This window comes from Oncorhynchus tshawytscha, linkage group LG04, assembly GCF_018296145.1.
Source record: "Oncorhynchus tshawytscha isolate Ot180627B linkage group LG04, Otsh_v2.0, whole genome shotgun sequence".
NCBI classification, from domain to species: domain Eukaryota; kingdom Metazoa; phylum Chordata; class Actinopteri; order Salmoniformes; family Salmonidae; genus Oncorhynchus; species Oncorhynchus tshawytscha.
In genome coordinates this window covers 792,388-809,863 of record NC_056432.1, presented here as the reverse complement: position 1 = coordinate 809,863, position 17,476 = coordinate 792,388, and the positions used below count along the sequence as shown (strand labels likewise).

The 17,476-nt window shown below is 46.5% G+C and overlaps 2 protein-coding genes across 2 annotated transcripts in view; both read right to left on the bottom strand.

Annotated features, from left to right (window-relative positions):
* Positions 1 to 775: 775 nt before the first annotated feature.
* Positions 776 to 1,414, bottom strand: LOC121846397 (proline-rich protein HaeIII subfamily 1-like). Its single transcript, XM_042321238.1, has one exon. It carries the CDS (start codon positions 1,412 to 1,414, stop codon positions 776 to 778), a length of 639 nt encoding a protein of 212 aa, XP_042177172.1.
* Positions 1,415 to 4,538: 3,124 nt separating this feature from the next.
* The window catches only part of LOC112249407 (fructose-1,6-bisphosphatase isozyme 2-like), a 34,314-nt gene continuing 21,376 nt past the window's right edge, over positions 4,539 to 17,476 (bottom strand). Inside the window, exons 7-8 of the mRNA XM_042320205.1 lie at positions 8,137 to 8,256; positions 4,539 to 4,768 (exon numbers count right to left, since the gene is read on the bottom strand). Of these exons, the coding sequence (XP_042176139.1) occupies positions 4,583 to 4,768; positions 8,137 to 8,256 (306 nt within the window). The 3' untranslated portion in view covers positions 4,539 to 4,582. The remainder of the gene's footprint in view (positions 4,769 to 8,136; positions 8,257 to 17,476) is intronic.

The window sequence follows — 17,476 nt, the reverse complement described above, 5'->3', positions numbered from 1 at the left end:
CCTAATGTTCCGCACCTTAATGCAGAGGTGGTAGAGGGCTTTACCTTCCACCACCTTAAACTTCCCCAGGCTCGGATTGTTAAAATCTAACTGGTGTTAACCCCGGTGTCCTGGCTAAATTCCCAATCTGCCCTCAAACCATCTCGGTCACCTAATAATCCCCAGTTTACAATTGGCTCATTCATCCCCCTCCTCTCCCCTGTAACTATTCCCCAGGTCGTTGCTATAAATGAGAACGTGTTCTCAGTCAACTTACCTGGTAAAATAACGGATAAACAAACAAAATATATAATTCCTCCAGACCCCCTTGCCAGTCCCTAGTGTCTGCCATCACCTGCAGTGGCGGAAATATTGGTGCCCCATCCCTCTTTGGCCGCTCAAACACCCCCTTACCGGCTCAGACAGTGCCTCCTGGACCTTCCCCAGAAATCTATCTAGTCCTGTTTGTTGTGCTAGGACTTCCAGGGTTTTCCACCCCTCCTCCCCAGCCGCAGGTCACCCAGCCTTAGTAAACCCAGTGTCATCAGTCTCCCTTGCAGGGTGGCAGACTGAACCGATCTCAAAAGGATGGCTGAGTTGTGGAAGATAGGCTGCTCCCACACCTCCTTCTCGTGTGGGTCTTAGCAGCTGCCAGGCCCTCAGCACCACAGAGTCAAAATCTGAGAGACCTGCTGTATTCAGCTTCTCCAGAGTTATGAGGAACAGCCACCAGTCCAACCCTAGTCCACCAGCTCTCCTCAGCAGCGCGCATGCTGGTTCCCTCCTGCTGGGCCCCTCATGCTGGGTCCCTCCTGCTGGGCCCCTTCCTGCTGGTTCCCTCCTGCTGGGCCCCTCCTGCTGGGCCCCTCCTGCTGGGTCCCTCCTGCTGGCTCCCTCCTGCTGGGCCCCCTCCTGCTGGCTCCCTCCTGCTGGGCCCCCTCCTGCTGGGCCCCTCCTGCTGGTTCCCTCCTGCTGGGTCCCTCCTGCTGGCTCCCTCCTGCTGGGCCCCTCCTGCTGGCTCCCTCCTGCTGGCTCCCTCCTGCTGGCTCCCTCCTGCTGGCTCCCTCCTGCTGGTTCCCTCCTGCTGGTTCCCTCCTGCTGGCTCCCTCCTGCTGGGTCCCTCCTGCTGGCTCCCTCCTGCTGGCTCCCTCCTGCTGGTTCCCTCCTGCTGGGCCCCTCCTGCTGGTTCCCTCCTGCTGGGCCCCTTCCTGCTGGGCCCCTTCCTGCTGGCTCCCTCCTGCTGGTTCCCTCCTGCTGGCTCCCTCCTGCTGGGCCCCTTCCTGCTGGGCCCCTTCCTGCTGGCTCCCTCCTGCTGGTACCCTCCTGCTGGCTCCCTCCTGCTGGCTCCCTCCTGCTGGCTCCCTCCTGCTGGCTCCCTCCTGCTGGGCCCCTTCCTGCCGACATCAGTATGGCACAGCAGTCTTTCTGCCGCCATTAGTCATGCAGCCACCCTGCTCTCCAGTTCCACCAGGCCCTGTCCTTCCTAGTGGACAGACATATACAACACTGCCGGCCTCAGCCAGTGATGTCCCCACCAGAAAAAATCCACCAGCTTGAGTTGCAGGTCTGTGAGCAGACCCGCAGGGGGGTTGAGGACTGCCAGTGAGGATGCCACTAGTTTGTTGATTATGACACTTCAAATCAAATCAAATCAAATTTTATTTGTCACATACACATGGTTAGCAGATGTTAATGCGAGTGTAGCGAAATGCTTGTGCTTCTAGTTCCGACAATGCAGTAATAACGAGCAAGTAATCTAACTAACAATTCCAAAAAAACTACTGTCTTATACACAGTGTAAGGGGATAAAGAATATGTACATAAGGATATATGAATGAGTGATGGTACAGAGCAGCATAGGCAAGATACAGTAGATGATATCGAGTACAGTATATACATATGAGATAAGTATGTAAACCAAGTGGCATAGTTAAAGTGGCTAGTGATACATGTATTGCATAAGGATGCAGTCGATGATATAGAGTACAGTATCAACGTATGCATATGAGATGAACAATGTAGGGTAAGTAACATTATATAAGGTAGCATTGTTTAAAGTGGCTAGTGATATATTTACATCATTTCCCATCGATTCCCATGATTTAAAGTGGCTGGAGTAGAGTCAGTGTCATTGACAGTGTGTTGGCAGTAGCCACTCAATGTTAGTGGTGGCTGTTTAACAGTCTGATGGCCTTGAGATAGAAGCTGTTTTTCAGTCTCTCGGTCCCAGCTTTGATGCACCTGTACTGACCTCGCCTTCTGGATGGCAGCGGGGTGAACAGGCAGTGGCTCGGGTGGTTGATGTCCTTGATGATCTTTATGGCCTTCCTGTAGCATCGGGTGGTGTAGGTGTCCTGGAGGGCAGGTAGTTTGCCCCCGGTGATGCGTTGTGCAGACCTCACTACCCTCTGGAGAGCCTTACGGTTGAGGGCGGTGCAGTTGCCATACCAGGCGGTGATACAGCCCGCCAGGATGCTCTCGATTGTGCATCTGTAGAAGTTTGTGAGTGCTTTGGGACAGGAGCCACCTCCACCTGGCCAGTCTTGACACCACTGCCTGTGAAAGCCCCTCCCAGTTCTTCCTGACTCACCTCTTCGAGCCCAGGTACACCTCCAAAATGTTAAGCCCTTCACAACCGCACTGCAAACCTCAGGGCCCCCCCTCTTCTTCCATAACTCTCCATGCCCCACATAACAGAGTTTTGCTCTTGCCCCACTTCACCTTAGCTGACAAAGCTCCCTCATACACCTTCAGACTAATCTCTAGTGCCTGCATATCCTGCCCATCCCTGACCATCATAGAAATGTCATCTGCATACGCCGACACTGCTATGCCTGTCAACACACCCCATACCTGTCTGCACACTCCCTGCAGTCTCCTGCGTAGCAGGCCCAAAAAAGGTTCAATGGCTAGTGTATATAACTGCCCTTATAGAGGGCATCCTTGTCTAATGCCCTGTCTCATCCAGACTGGCCTACTGAGCCCCTCTCCCACCTTGACCATACATGACACCCCAGCTTACAACATCTTCACACAGGCCACAAGCCTTACCCCAAACCCAAACCCAGACATCACAATAAACAGATTCTCATAGTCCACTCTATCAAAAGCCTTCTCTTGGTCTAAAGAGACCAGTCCAAAGTTCACATTAGAAACTCTCGACAAGTCCAACATGTCCCTGATTAAGGACAAGTTGTCCGTGATTGAGAGTACCGGTACACAATATGCCGGGTCGTTGTGTACTATAGAGTCCAGATAGGACTTCAGTCAGTTAACAAGGACCTTGGCAAATATCCTGTAGTCCGCAGCAGAGTAATGCCACAGGCCTCCAGTTCTTAAGTAAACACAAGTCCCCTTTCTTGGGCAGGAGAGTCAACTCTCCTACCCCAACGCACTCACGCAACACGCAAAAGTCCAATCCAATTATTCCCCAGTATTTTTAATAAAACTCCACAGTCAATTCCCGCATCTCCCGCACCACAGAACTGGGTGTGTTTTATAACAACAGAACTGGGTGTGGTTTATAACAACAGAACTGGGTGTGGTTTATAACAACAGAACTGGGTGTGGTTTATAACAACAGAACTGGGTGTGGTTTATAACAACAGAACTGGGTGTGGTTTATAACAACAGAACTGGGTGTGGTTTATAACAACAGAACTGGGTGTGGTTTATAACAACAGAACTGGGTGTGGTTTATAACAACAGAACTGGGTGTGTATATTGTGTATCTGTATGTATACAGTATTTATTCAAGCAGTGGTTTTCCTTGTCCAGACCCCCTAACACTGTGGAGTGTTGAAGATGTAATTGGGATATCTTTGGCATGCCCTCGTGCCTTCGTGACCCTGTTGTGGTCATATGATGTGTTTGTCTTTCCCTTAACACTGAGCTCCGAGCCAGCAGAATGTCTGTTATGGTAGAGGTCAGAAGTCATGGCACACTCTGAAAGGTTACCTTTCATCATGTTTATCAGACCTAGATCAGTGTTATTGTGTAGTTCCTAGTTGGATAGATGAGCTTGTTGTTCATCAGACCTAGATCAGTGTTATTGTGTAGTTCCTAGTTGGATAGGAGAGGAGCTTGTTGTTCATCAGACCTAGATCAGTGTTATTGTGTAGTTCCTAGTTGGATAGGAGAGGAGCTTGTTGTTCATCAGACCCAGATCAGTGTTATTGTGTAGTTCCTAGTTGGATAGGAGAGGAGCTTGTTGTTCATCAGACCTAGATCAGTGTTATTGTGTAGTTCCTAGTTGGATAGGAGAGGAGCTTGTTGTTCATCAGACCTAGATCAGTGTTATTGTGTAGTTCCTAGTTGGATAGGAGAGGAGATTGTTGTTCATCAGACCTAGATCAGTGTTATTGTGTAGTTCCTAGTTGGATGAGACAAACAGCTGTCAGAGTTCTGGTTCTAGTAGAGATGAGGATATGGTTACATGAACAGGAAGAGTGGAATATCTGAATCCTGAAATATGGGCCCTGGTCAAAAGCAGTGCAGTATATAAGGAAGAGGGTGCCATTTGCTCTTCTTGCTGATGGACAGACATGTAGTTACTCATGTTTTTTTGTTGGTATTTAACTTTTATTCAAGTTTTGTTGTCGTTCTACTTGTGCTTCTTGACAAAGTCGAGGTACTCGTTGACGTCATCAGGTGAACCCACAATAAACGGAACTCTCTGGTGGATGTTGGTTGGAACCACGTCTAGGACACGCCCTTCTCCTGTAGTCGCCACGCCTCCACACTGCTCGATCAGGAAGGCAATGGGGTTGCACTCGTACAGCAAACGCAGCTAGGGAAGGGAAAGGAATACACACAACAAGATTAGAGGAGGGAATGTGAAGGAGTGATACACAGCTTCAACCTATTTAACTGGATTAGCTATTGTTTATACCTTTCTTAACTTTCCTTCTCTTAGCCAGAGAGATCTGGGCCCTGTTTCCCCACATCCAGAGAGACCTGGGCCCTGTTTCCCCATAGCCAGAGAGCCCTGGGCCCTGTTTCCCCATAGCCAGAGAGCCCTGGGCCCTGTTTCCCCATAGCCAGAGAGCCCTGGGCCCTGTTTCCCCATAGCCAGAGAGCCCTGGGCCCTGTTTCCCCATAGCCAGAGAGGCCTGGGCCCTGTTTCCCCATAGCCAGAGAGGCCTGGGCCCTGTTTTCCCATAGCCAGAGAGGCCTGGGCCCTGTTTTCCCATAGCCAGAGAGCCCTGGGCCCTGTTTTCCCATAGCCAGAGAGCCCTGGGCCCTGTTTCCCCACAGCCAGAGAGACCTGGGCCCGTTTTCCCACATCCAGAGAGACCTGGGCCCTGTTTCCCCACATCCAGAGAGCTCTGGGCCCTGTTTCCCCATAGCCAGAGAGACCTGGGCCCTGTTTCCCCATAGCCAGAGTGCTCTGGGCCCTGTTTCCCCATAGACAGACTCTACTACAACTGTAATGGTATTACTATAGCTGTAATGGTATTACTACAGCTGTAATGGTATTACTACAGCTGCAATGGTATTACTACAGCTGTAATGGTAATACCACAGCTGTAATGGTATTACCACAGCTGTAATGGTATTACCACAGCTGTAATGGTATTACCACAGCTGTAATGGTATTACTACAGGTGTAATGGTATTACTACAGGTGTAATGGTATTATTACAGCTGTAATGGTATTACCACAGCTGTAATGGTATTACCACAGCTGTAATGGTATTACCACAGCTGTAATGGTATTACTACAGGTGTAATGGTATTACTACAGGTGTAATGGTATTATTACAGCTGTAATGGTATTACTACAGGTGTAATGGTATTATTACAGCTGTAATGGTATTACTACAGGTGTAATGGTATTACTACAGGTGTAATGGTATTATTACAGCTGTAATGGTATTACTACAGGTGTAATGGTATTACTACAGGTGTAATGGTATTACCACAGCTGTAATGGTATTACCACAGCTGTAATGGTATTACCACAGCTGTAATGGTATTACCACAGCTGTAATGGTATTACTACAGGTGTAATGGTATTACTACAGGTGTAATGGTATTATTACAGCTGTAATGGTATATCCACAGCTGTAATGGTATTACCACAGCTGTAATGGTATTACCACAGCTGTAATGGTATTACTACAGCTGTAATGGTATTACCACAGCTGTAATGGTATTACCACAGCTGCAATGGTATTACTACAGCTGCAATGGTATTACTACAGCTGTAATGGTATTACCACAGCTGTAATGGTATTACTACAGCTGTAATGGTATTACTACAGCTGTAATGGTATTACTACAGCTGTAATGGTATTACTACAGCTGCAATGGTATTACCACAGCTGTAATGGTATTACCACAGCTGTAATGGTATTACCACAGCTGCAATGGTATTAATACAGCTGTAATGGTATTACTACAGCTGCAATGGTATTACCACAGCTGTAATGGTATTACCACAGCTGTAATGGTATTACCACAGCTGCAATGGTATTAATACAGCTGTAATGGTATTACTACAGCTGCAATGGTATTACCACAGCTATATCCTCACATGGTCTCTCCTGTCATTGCTATGCGAATGACACTCAACTACTTTTCTTCTTCCCCCCTTCTGACACCCAGGTGGTGAAACGCATCTCTGCGTGCCTGGCAGATATCTCAGCTTGGATGTCGTCCCACCACCTTAACAAGACGGAGCTGCTCTTCCTCCCAGGGAAGGCCTCCCCGCTCAATTAAAGACCTCTACATCACAGTTGACTCCACAGTGTCCCCCTCCCAGAGTACAAAGAACCTTGGCGTGACCCTGGACGACACCCTGTTGTTCTCTGCAAACATCAAAGCAGTGACTCCTGCAGGATCATGCTCTACAACATCCGTAGAGTATGACCCCCCCCCCTCACACAGGAAGTGGCGCAGGTCCTAATCCAGGGACTTGTCATCTCCCGTCTGGACATCTGCAACTCTCTGTTGGCTGGGCTCCCTACTTGTACCGTCAAACCCCAGCAACCTATTGAGATTGCAGCAGGCCGCCTGGTTTTCAACCCAAGGTCTCTGATGTCACGCCGCTCCTCCTCACTCTCCACTGGCCTCCAGTTGAAGCTCCACTACCAGACCATGATGCTTACCTACGGAACTGCAAGGGCAACTGCCCCTTCCTACCTTCAGGCTCAAACCCTACACCCCAACCCGAGCACTCTGTTCTGTCACCTCAGGTCCCTTGGCCCTCCAACCCCCACTGTAGGGCAGCTCCTGTCTCAGCCCAGTCTATGCTCCTCCTCTGTTCTATCACCTCAGGTCCCTTGGCCCTCCAACCCCCACGGGAGGGCAGCTCCTGTCTCAGCCCAGTCTATGCTCCTCCTCTGTTCTATCACCTCAGGTCCCTTGGCCCTCCAACCCCCACGGGAGGGCAGCTCCTGTCTCAGCCCAGTCTATGCTCCTCCTCTGTTCTGTCACCTCAGGTCCCTTGGCCCTCCAACCCCCACGGGAGGGCAGCTCCTGTCTCAGCCCAGTCTATGCTCCTCCTCTGTTCTGTCACCTCAGGTCCCTTGGCCCTCCAACCCCCACGGGAGGGCAGCTCCTGTCTCAGCCCAGTCTATGCTCCTCCTCTGTTCTGTCACCTCAGGTCCCTTGGCCCTCCAACCCCCACGGGAGGGCAGCTCCTGTCTCAGCCCAGTCTATGCTCCTCCTCTGTTCTGTCACCTCAGGTCCCTTGGCCCTCCAACCCCCACGGGAGGGCAGCTCCTGTCTCAGCCCAGTCCATGCTCCTCCTCTGTTCTGGCACCCCAGTGGTGGAACCAGCTTCCCCCTGAATCTAGGACATCAGAGTCCCTGCTCATCTCCTGAAAACATCTGAAACCCTACCTCTTCAAACATTATCTTAAATAATCCCCCTCCTCACTTTGACCCCCCCCCACCCAAAAGATAAATAATAATAATACAAAAATAACCACTTAACCTGTTTTCTGTGGTCTGTGGATGAGTTAAATCTAGAGAGTCTATAATTCAATTAATCTTTTCAATGGCATGGTTAGAGGTTAGAGGTCAGGGATTAGAGGTCAAGGGATACTTTTAGTGTCAGGGCCTGCCTACCTAGCCCTTGGGGCTCTTCTTGTTGATAGGGTTAGGGCTAAAGGTTAGGGGTTAGAGGTCAATGGTTAAGGCTAAACCTACCTTTCCCTTAGGGCTCTTTTCATTGGCAGGGTACATGAAGATTCCTCCATATGCGATGGTGCGATGGACGTCTGCCACCATAGAGCCCACATACCTTGCTCCATAGGGGGCGCTCCCGTCCTATATGGGCAGAGACAACAAGACACTGAACTCACTCATCACCATACACTGTTATCAAAACAACTTTGATTGATTGATGTACAGTTTTGATTGATACCATCACAACCATATTCATTTGCCAGAGCCATAGATGAAGCTACAGTAGCAAGCAACAGGAGGCTATGCACAGCTACACAGCACATTTGCACGTGTTAAAATCTCAGTGTTAAGGTAAAAAGTGTTGTGAGTGTTATATCTGAGTGTTGATTCTAATGGGTTTAACACCAGTGTTATATTTTAGTGTTGATTCTAATGGGGTTAACACCAGTGTTATATCTGAGTGTTGATTCTAATGGGTTTAACACCAGTGTTATATTTTAGTGTTGATTCTAATGGGGTTAACACCAGTGTTATATCTGAGTGTTGATTCTAATGGGGTTAACACCAGTGTTATATCTGAGTGTTGATTCTAATGGGGTTAACACCAGTGTTATATCTGAGTGTTGATTCTAATGGGGTTAACACCAGTGGTATATCTGAGTGTTGATTCTAATGGGGTTAACACCAGTGTTATATCTGAGTGTTGATTCTAGTGGTGTTAACACCAGTGGGATTAAAATTGATACCACCTGCGGTGAATAAATAAAGTGTTATTTGAATTACAGTGGTATCAACACTGCGTGGTGTTGGTTAATTGACTGTGTTGAGTTCATTTCCGTTAACTCTCGGAGTGAAAGAACATGTTGAAGGGCCTCTATCACATTTCCCAGGATGCTTTGTTGCAGGTTGATTTTTAGAATTTCTTGTTTTAATATCTATGTTTCTGCATGCACATTGATTCATTAATCTTATACTATACAACGATAAATAACTGAAATGTTTCTAAACTAATCCAATCTGTAAGGGGTTGGACTTATTACACCTGTTACTGAGATACTCCAGTTTACATGGTTTAGGTACTATTGGTTGTCAAGTCCTTCACAATAGCAGTCAGGCTGAATGCAGGTGGCGGGGGATAAAATATTCCAATTGTTGGACATCCTCCCTCTGGCTGGATTCCGATAGGAATAACTAATCACTTCACACACCAGCATATTGTGACTTGCAGGTCTAATGTGGCCCATGAGCCAGGATTTTCAGAACACGATTTTCAGGATAACTAGTACATAACTAAAGGCCTTCTGACGTGTATAATGCACAAAGAGTTCAATTTAAATTCAAATACATTCACTTAGGAAATCACTTGGTGAAGGATCCAGTGCTGCAAATGTATTAGTGTAACAACTATGTCTCTGTCACTAACAAACATCACATAGGTGGACATCTCTCACATTCACTTCAAAAGCATGCTGGGAAATATGCAATTTTGGTATTTGGTATTTTATTAAGATCCCCATTAGCTGTTGCAAAAGCAGCAGCTACTCTTCCTGGGGTCCACACAAAACATTAAACAATACAGAATTACATAATACAGAACATCATTAGACAAGAACAGCTCAAGGAAAGAACTATATACATTTTTAAAATGCACACGTGCTCTACATATCAATACATACATACAAACTATCTAGGTCAAATACGGGAGAGGCGTTGTGTCGCGAGGTGTTTATCGGTGGTGACAGTGTTTCCTAGCCTCAGTGCAGTGGGCAGCTGGGAGGAGGTGCTCTTATTCTCCATGGACTTTACACTGTCCCAAAAAAAATTGTTTTTGGAATTTGTGCAACTGGATGCAAATTTCTGTTTGAAAAAGATAGCCTTTGCTTTCCTAACTGACGGTGTATATTGGTTCCTAACTTCCCTGAAAAGTTGCATATCATGGGGGCTATTCGATGCTAATGCAGAACGCCACAGGATGTTTTTGTGCTGGTCAAGGGCAGACAGGTCTGGAGTGAACCAAGGGCTATATGGGATCTTAATTCTACATTTATTGAATGGGGCTTATTTAAGATGGAGAGGAAAGCACTTTAGAAGAGCATCCTCTGCTGACGGGATGAGGTCAATATCCTTCCAGGATACCCAGGCCAGGTTGGTTAGAAAGGCCTGCTTGCAGAAGTGTTTTAGGGAGCGTTTGACAGTGATGAGGGGTGGTCGTTTGACCGCGGATCCATTACGGATGCAGGCAATGAGGCAGTGACGCTGAGATCCTGGTTGAAGACAGCAGAGGTGTATTTAGAGGGCAAGTTGGTCAGGATGATATCTAAGAGGGTGCCCATGGTTACAGATTTAGGGTTGTAACTGGTAGGTTCCTTGATAATTTGTGTGAGATTGTGTTAAGCATGTCCCAGTTTAGGTCACCTAGCAGCACGAGTTCTGAAGATAGATGGGGGATAATCAATTCACGGTGTCCAGGGAACAGCTGTGAGCTGAAGGGGGTCAATAACAAGCGGCAACGGTGAGAGACTTGTTTCTGGAAAGGTGGATTTTTAAAAGTAGAAGCTCGAATTGTTTGGGTACAGACCTGGATAGTAAGACAGAACTCTGCAGGCTCTCTCTGCAGTGGATTGTAACTCCACAGCCTTTGGCAGTTCTATCTTGACGGAATAGGTTGTAGTTAGGGATGGACATTTCTAAATTTCTGGTGGCCTTCCTAAGCCAGGATTCATACACGGCAAGGACATCAGGGTTGGCGGAGTGTGCTAAAGCAGTGAATAAAACAAACTTAGGGAGGAGGCTTCTGATGTTAATTAACATGCATGAAACCAAGGCTTTTAAGGTTACAGAAGTCAACAAATGAGAGTGCCTGGGGAATAGGTGTGGTACTGGGGCTACAGGGCCTGTGGTACTGGGGGCTACAGGGTTAACCTCTACATCACCAGAGGAACAGAGGGGGAATAGGATAAGGGTACGTCTAAAGGCTAAAAGAACTGGTCGTCTAGTGCACTGGGAACAGATAATTAAAGGAGCAGACTTCTGGGCGTGGTAGAATAGATTCAGGGCATAATGTACTGACAAGGGTATGGTAGGATGTGAGTATAGTGGAGGTAAACCTAGATGTTGAGTGACAATGAAAGAGATTGTTTTATTCGACTGCTCAACATGCCTTAGATAGCTCTTTTGTCTCACCCCCCACACATGCGGAGACCTCACCTAGCTTAACTGGTGCCTCCAGAGATACAATAAGTACTAACTGAGACAGCAGTAGACAAGGCATATTGACATTAGAGAGAGGCATAAAGCAATCACAGGTGTTGATCAGGAGAGCTAAGACAGCAACGGGTAAATGGTGATGAATGGGCAGAGAGGGTCAGTTAGGTACGCACATGACCTGAGTTTGAGGCTGGGGCCAAGCAGCAGATAGGGTGCAGGCCAGGCAGCAGGCTGTTAGCCAGCCTGCCAGCTTAGTGGAGTCTGCCACTAGCACAGTCAGTGTAGTCAGCTCAGCTATCCCCATTGAGACCGTGTCTGTGCCTCAATCTAGGTTGGGCAAAACTAAACATGGCAGTGTTCTCCTTAGCAATCTCACTGGAATAAAGACCTCCTTCATTCCTGTCATTATTGAAAGAGATTGTGATATCTCACATCTCAAAATAGGGCTACTTAATGTTAGATCCCTCACTTCCAAGGCAGTTATATTGAATGAACAAATCCCTGATCATAATCTTGATGTGATTGGCCTGACTGAAACATGGCTTAAGTCTATTAACTGTTAAATGAGGCCTCTCCTCCTGCTTACATAAGTGACCATATCCCTCACACAACCCTTAACGACGGAGGTGTTGCTAACATTTACGATAGCACATTTCAATTTACAACAAACAAAAATTACTGCGTTTTCATCTTTTGAGCTTCTAGTCATGAAATCTATGCAGGCAACTCAAAAGCTTTTTATAGGTACTGTTTACAGGCCTCCTGGGCTGTATACAGCATTCTTCACTGAGTTCCCTGAAATCCTGTCAGACCTTGTAGTCATGGCATGGTGATTTTAATATTCACGTGGAAAGGTCCACAGACCCACTCCAAAAGGCTTTCGGAGTCATCATCCAACATGTCTGGGTTTTGTCCAACATGTCTCCGGACCTACTCACTGCCACAGTCATACTCTGGACCTAGTTTTGTCCCGTGAAATAAATATTGTGGATCTTAATGTTTTTCCTCATAATCCTGGACTATCGGACCCCCATTTTATCAAGTTTGCAATCGCAACAAATAATCTGCTCAGACCCCAACCAGGGAAAAAGCGGTGCTATAAACTTGGTTAACCACCTATCTGAGCTGCTTCCTGTGCTTGGCCCTCCTATGTTGAACATAACGAATGCCTCTCTATCCACCGGATGTGTACCAAATGCACTAAAAGTGGTAGTAATAAAGCCAATCTTGAAAAAGCCAAACCTTGACCCAGAAAATATGAAACATAATCGGCCTATATCGAATCTCCCATTCCCCTCATAATGTTTAGAAAAAACTGTTGTACAGCAACTCATTGACTTCCTGAAAACAAACAATGTATACGAAACGCTTCAGTCTGGTTTTAGACCCCATCATAGCACTGAGACTGCACTCGTGAAGTTGGTAAATTACCTTTTAATGGCATCAGACCGAGGCTCTGCATCTGTCCTCGTGCTCTTAGACCTTAGTGCTGCTTTTGATACCATCGATCACCACATTCTTTTGGAGAGATTGGAAACCCAAATTGGTCTATAAGGACAAGTTCTGGCCTGGTTTAGATCTTATCTCTCGGAAAGATATCAGGTTGTCTCTGTGGATGGTTTGTCCTCTGACAAATCAACTGTAAGTTTCGGTGTTCCTCAAGGTTCCGTTTTAGGACCACTATGATTTTCACTATATATTTTATTTCTTGGTGATGTCATTTGGAAACACAATGTTAACTTTCACTGCTATGCAGATGACACACAGCTGTACATTTCAATGAAACATGGTGGAGCCCCAAAATTGCCCTCGCTAGAAGCCTGTGTTTCAGACATAAGGAAGTGGATGGCGGCCAATGTTCTACTTTTAAACTCTGACAAAACAGAGATGCTTGTTCTAGGTCCCAAAGAGATCTTCTGTTGGATCTGATAAGTAATCTTGATGGTTGTACAGTCATCTCAAATAAAACTGTGAAGGACCTTGGCGTTAGTCTGGACCCTGATCTCTCTTTTGACGAACATTTCAAGGCTGTTTTAAGGACAGCTTTATTCCATCTTCATAACATTGCAAAAATCTGAAACTTTCTGTCCAAGAATGATGCAGAAAAATGAATCCATGCTTTTGTCACTTCTAGATTAGACTACTGCTATGATCTGCTACCCGGATAAAGCACTAAAAAAACTTCAGTTCGTGCTAAACACAGCTGCTAGAATCTTGACAAGAACCAAAAGATGTGATCATATTACTCCAGTGCTAGCCTCTCTACACTGGCTTCCTGTTAAGGCTAGGTATGATTTTAAGTAGGTTACTGCTAACCTACAAAGCATTACATGGGCTTGCTCCTACCTATCTCTCCGATTTGGTCCTGCCGTACATACCTACACGTACGCTACGATCACAAAACACAGGCCTCCTTATTGTCCCTAGAATGTCTAAGCAATCAGCTGGGGGCAGGACTTTCTCCTATGGAGCTCAATTTTTACAGAATGGTCTGCCTATCCAAGTGAGAGACACAGACTCGGTCTCGACCTGTAAGTCGTCATTGAATTCTCATCTCTTCAGTAGGTTCTATGATTGAGTGTAGTCTGGACCAGGGGTATGAAGGTGAACGGAAAGGCACTGGAGCAACGAACAGCCCTTGCTGTCTCTGCCTGGCCGGTTCCCCTCTCTCCACTGGGATGCTCTGCCTCTAACCCTATTACGGGTGCTAAGTCACTGGCTTACTGGTGCTCTTCCATGCCATTCCTAGGAGGGGTGCGTCACTTGAATGGGTTGAGTCACTGATGTGATCTTCCTGTCCGGGTTGGCGCCCCCCCTTGGGTTGTGCCGTGGGGGAGATCTTTGTGATCAATACTCAGTCTTGTCTCAGGGTAGTATGTTGGTGGTTGAAGATATCCTTGTAGTGGTGTGGGGACTGTGCTTTGGCAAAGTGGGTGGGGTTATATTCTGCCTGGTTGGCCCTGTCTGGGGGTATCATCGGACGGGGCCACAGTGCCTCCTGACCCCTCCTGTCTCAGCCTCCAGTATTTATGCTGCAGTAGTTTATGTGTCGGGGGGCTAGGGTCAGTTCGTTATATCTGGAGTACTTCTCCTGTCTTATCCGGTGTCCTGTGTGAATTTAAGGATACTATCTCTAATTCTCTCTCCTTCTCCCTCCCGGAGGACCTGAGCCCTATGACCAAGCCTCAGGACTACCTGGCATGATGGCTCCTTGCTGTCCCCAGTCCACCCGGCTGTGCTGCTGCTCCAGTTTCAACTGTTTTGCCTGCGGCTATGGAACCCTGACCTGTTCATCGGACGTGCTACCTGTCCCAGACCTGCTGTTTTCAACTCTCTGTCTCTTCCGCACCTGCTGTCTTTAACTCTAAATGCTCGGCTATGAAAAGCCAGCTGACATTTACTCATGAGGTGCTGACCTGTTGCACCCTCTACAACCACTGTGATTATTAATATTATTTGACCCTGCAGGTCATCTTTGAACGTTTGAAAATCTTGGCCCTGTACTGTTATAATCTCCACCCGGCACAGCCAGAAGATGACTGGCTACCCCTCAGAGCCTGGTTCCTCTCTAGGTTTCTTCCTAGGTTCCTGCCTTTCTTGGGAGTTTTTCCTAGCCACCATGCTTCTACACCTGCATTGTTTGGGGTTTTAGGCTGGGTTTCTGTACAGCACTTTGTGACATCGGCTGATGTAAAAAGGGCTTTAAAAATACATTTGATTGATGCATCCTCACACAGATCAAATAAAATATAATCAAATCAAATAAAATGTTATTTGTCACATGAGCCGAATACAACAGGTGTAGTAGACCTTATCGTGAAATTCTTACTTACAAACCCTTAACCAACAATGCAGTTTTAGGAAAATAGAGTTAAGTAAAGATTTACAAAATAAAACACCGTAAAAAAATCAATTAAAAGTAACACAATAAAATAACAATAATGAGGCTATATAAATAAGGTTATATACAGGGGGTACTGGTGCCGAGTCATTGTGCATGAGTACAGGTTAGTAAAACAAGGTCATTTGTACATGTAGGTAGGGGTAAAGTGACTATGCATAGATAGTATGCATAGTACCGGACATGCTACCTGTCCCAGACCTGCTGTTTTCAACTCTCTAGAGACAGCAGGAGCGGTAGAGATACTCTGAAGGATCGGCTATGAAAAGCCAACTGACATTTACTCCCGAGGTGCCAAACAGCGTTGCTTGCGGTTTGGGGTTTTAGGCTGGGTTTCTGTACAGCACTTTGAGATATCAGCTGATGTAAGAAGGGCTTTATAAATACATTTGATTTGATGATAATAAACAGCGTGTAGCAGCAGTATACAAAACAAATGGTGGGGGTCAATGTAAATAGTCCAGGTGGCCATTTGATTAGTTGTTCAGCAGTCTTATGGCTTGGGGGTAGAAGCTGGTAAGGAGCCTTTTGGACCTGGACTTGGCGCTCTGGTACCGCTTGCCGTGCAGTAGCTCAAAGAACAGTCTATGACTTAGGCGACTAGAGTATTGGGTGACAATCTTTTGGGCCTTTCTCTGACACCGCCTGGTATATAGGTACGGGATGGCAGGAAGCTTGGCCCCAGTGAATATCCTGGGCCATACGCACTACCCTCTGTAGCGCCGTATGGTCGGCTGCCGAGCAGTTACCATACAACTGGTCAGTGTGCTCTCGATGGTGCAGCTGTAGACATTTTTGAGGATCTGGGGACCCATGCCAAATCTTTTCCGTCTCCTGAGGGGGAAAAGGTGTTGTGGTGCCCTCTTCACGACTTTCTTGGTGAGTTTTTGAACATGATAGTTTATTGGTGATGTGGACACAAAGGAACTCTCGACCCACTCCACTACAGCCTCCTCGATGTGAATGGGGTTGTGTTTGACCCCCCTTTACCTGTAGTATGAGCGAGTGAGTGGTACCGTGAGGTGAGAGTAACTGACTACTGGAATCACTGTAAGCAAGAATACATAAGGCTAGTGTGTTTAATGGGTTCCATAAGGCTAGTGTGTTTAATGGGTTCCATAAGGCTAGTGTGTGTAATGGGTTCCATAAGGCTAGTGTGTGTAATGGGTTCCATAAGGCTAGTGTGTGTAATGGGTTCCATAAGGCTAGTGTGTTTAATGGGTTCCATAAGGCTAGTGTGTTTAATGGGTTCCATAAGGCTAGTGTGTGTAATGGGTTCCATAAGGCTAGTGTGTTTAATGGGTTCCATAAGGCTAGTGTGTTTAATGGGTTCCATAAGGCTAGTGTGTGTAATGGGTTCCATAAGGCTAGTGTGTTTAATGGGTTCCATAAGGCTAGTGTGTTTAATGGGTTCCATAAGGCTAGTGTGTGTAATGGGTTCCATAAGGCTAGTGTGTTTAATGGGTTCCATAAGGCTAGTGTGTTTAATGGGTTCCATAAGGCTAGTGTGTGTAATGGGTTCCATAAGGCTAGTGTGTGTAATGGGTTCCATAAGGCTAGTGTTTAATGGGTTCCATAAGGCTAGTGTGTTTAATGGGTTCCATAAGGCTAGTGTGTGTAATGGGTTCCATAAGGCTAGTGTGTTTAATGGGTTCCATAAGGCTAGTGTGTTTAATGGGTTCCATAAGGCTAGTGTGTTTAATGGGTTCCATAAGGCTAGTGTGTTTAATGGGTTCCATAAGGCTAGTGTGTTTAATGGGTTCCATAAGGCTAGTGTTTGTAATGGGTTCCATAAGGCTAGTGTGTTTAATGGGTTCCATAAGGCTAGTGTGTGTAATGGATTCCATAAGGCTAGTGTGTTTAATGGGTTCCATAAGGCTAGTGTGTGTAATGGGTTCCATAAGGCTAGTGTGTTTAATGGGTTCCATAAGGCTAGTGTGTTTAATGGGTTCCATAAGGCTAGTGTGTGTAATGGGTTCCATAAGGCTAGTGTGTTTAATGGGTTCCATAAGGCTAGTGTGTTTAATGGGTTCCATAAGGCTAGTGTGTGTAATGGGTTCCATAAGGCTAGTGTGTGTAATGGGTTCCATAAGGCTAGTGTGTTTAATGGGTTCCATAAGGCTAGTGTGTTTAATGGGTTCCATAAGGCTAGTGTGTGTAATGGGTTCCATAAGGCTAGTGTGTTTAATGGGTTCCATAAGGCTAGTGTGTTTAATGGGTTCCATAAGGCTAGTGTGTTTAATGGGTTCCATA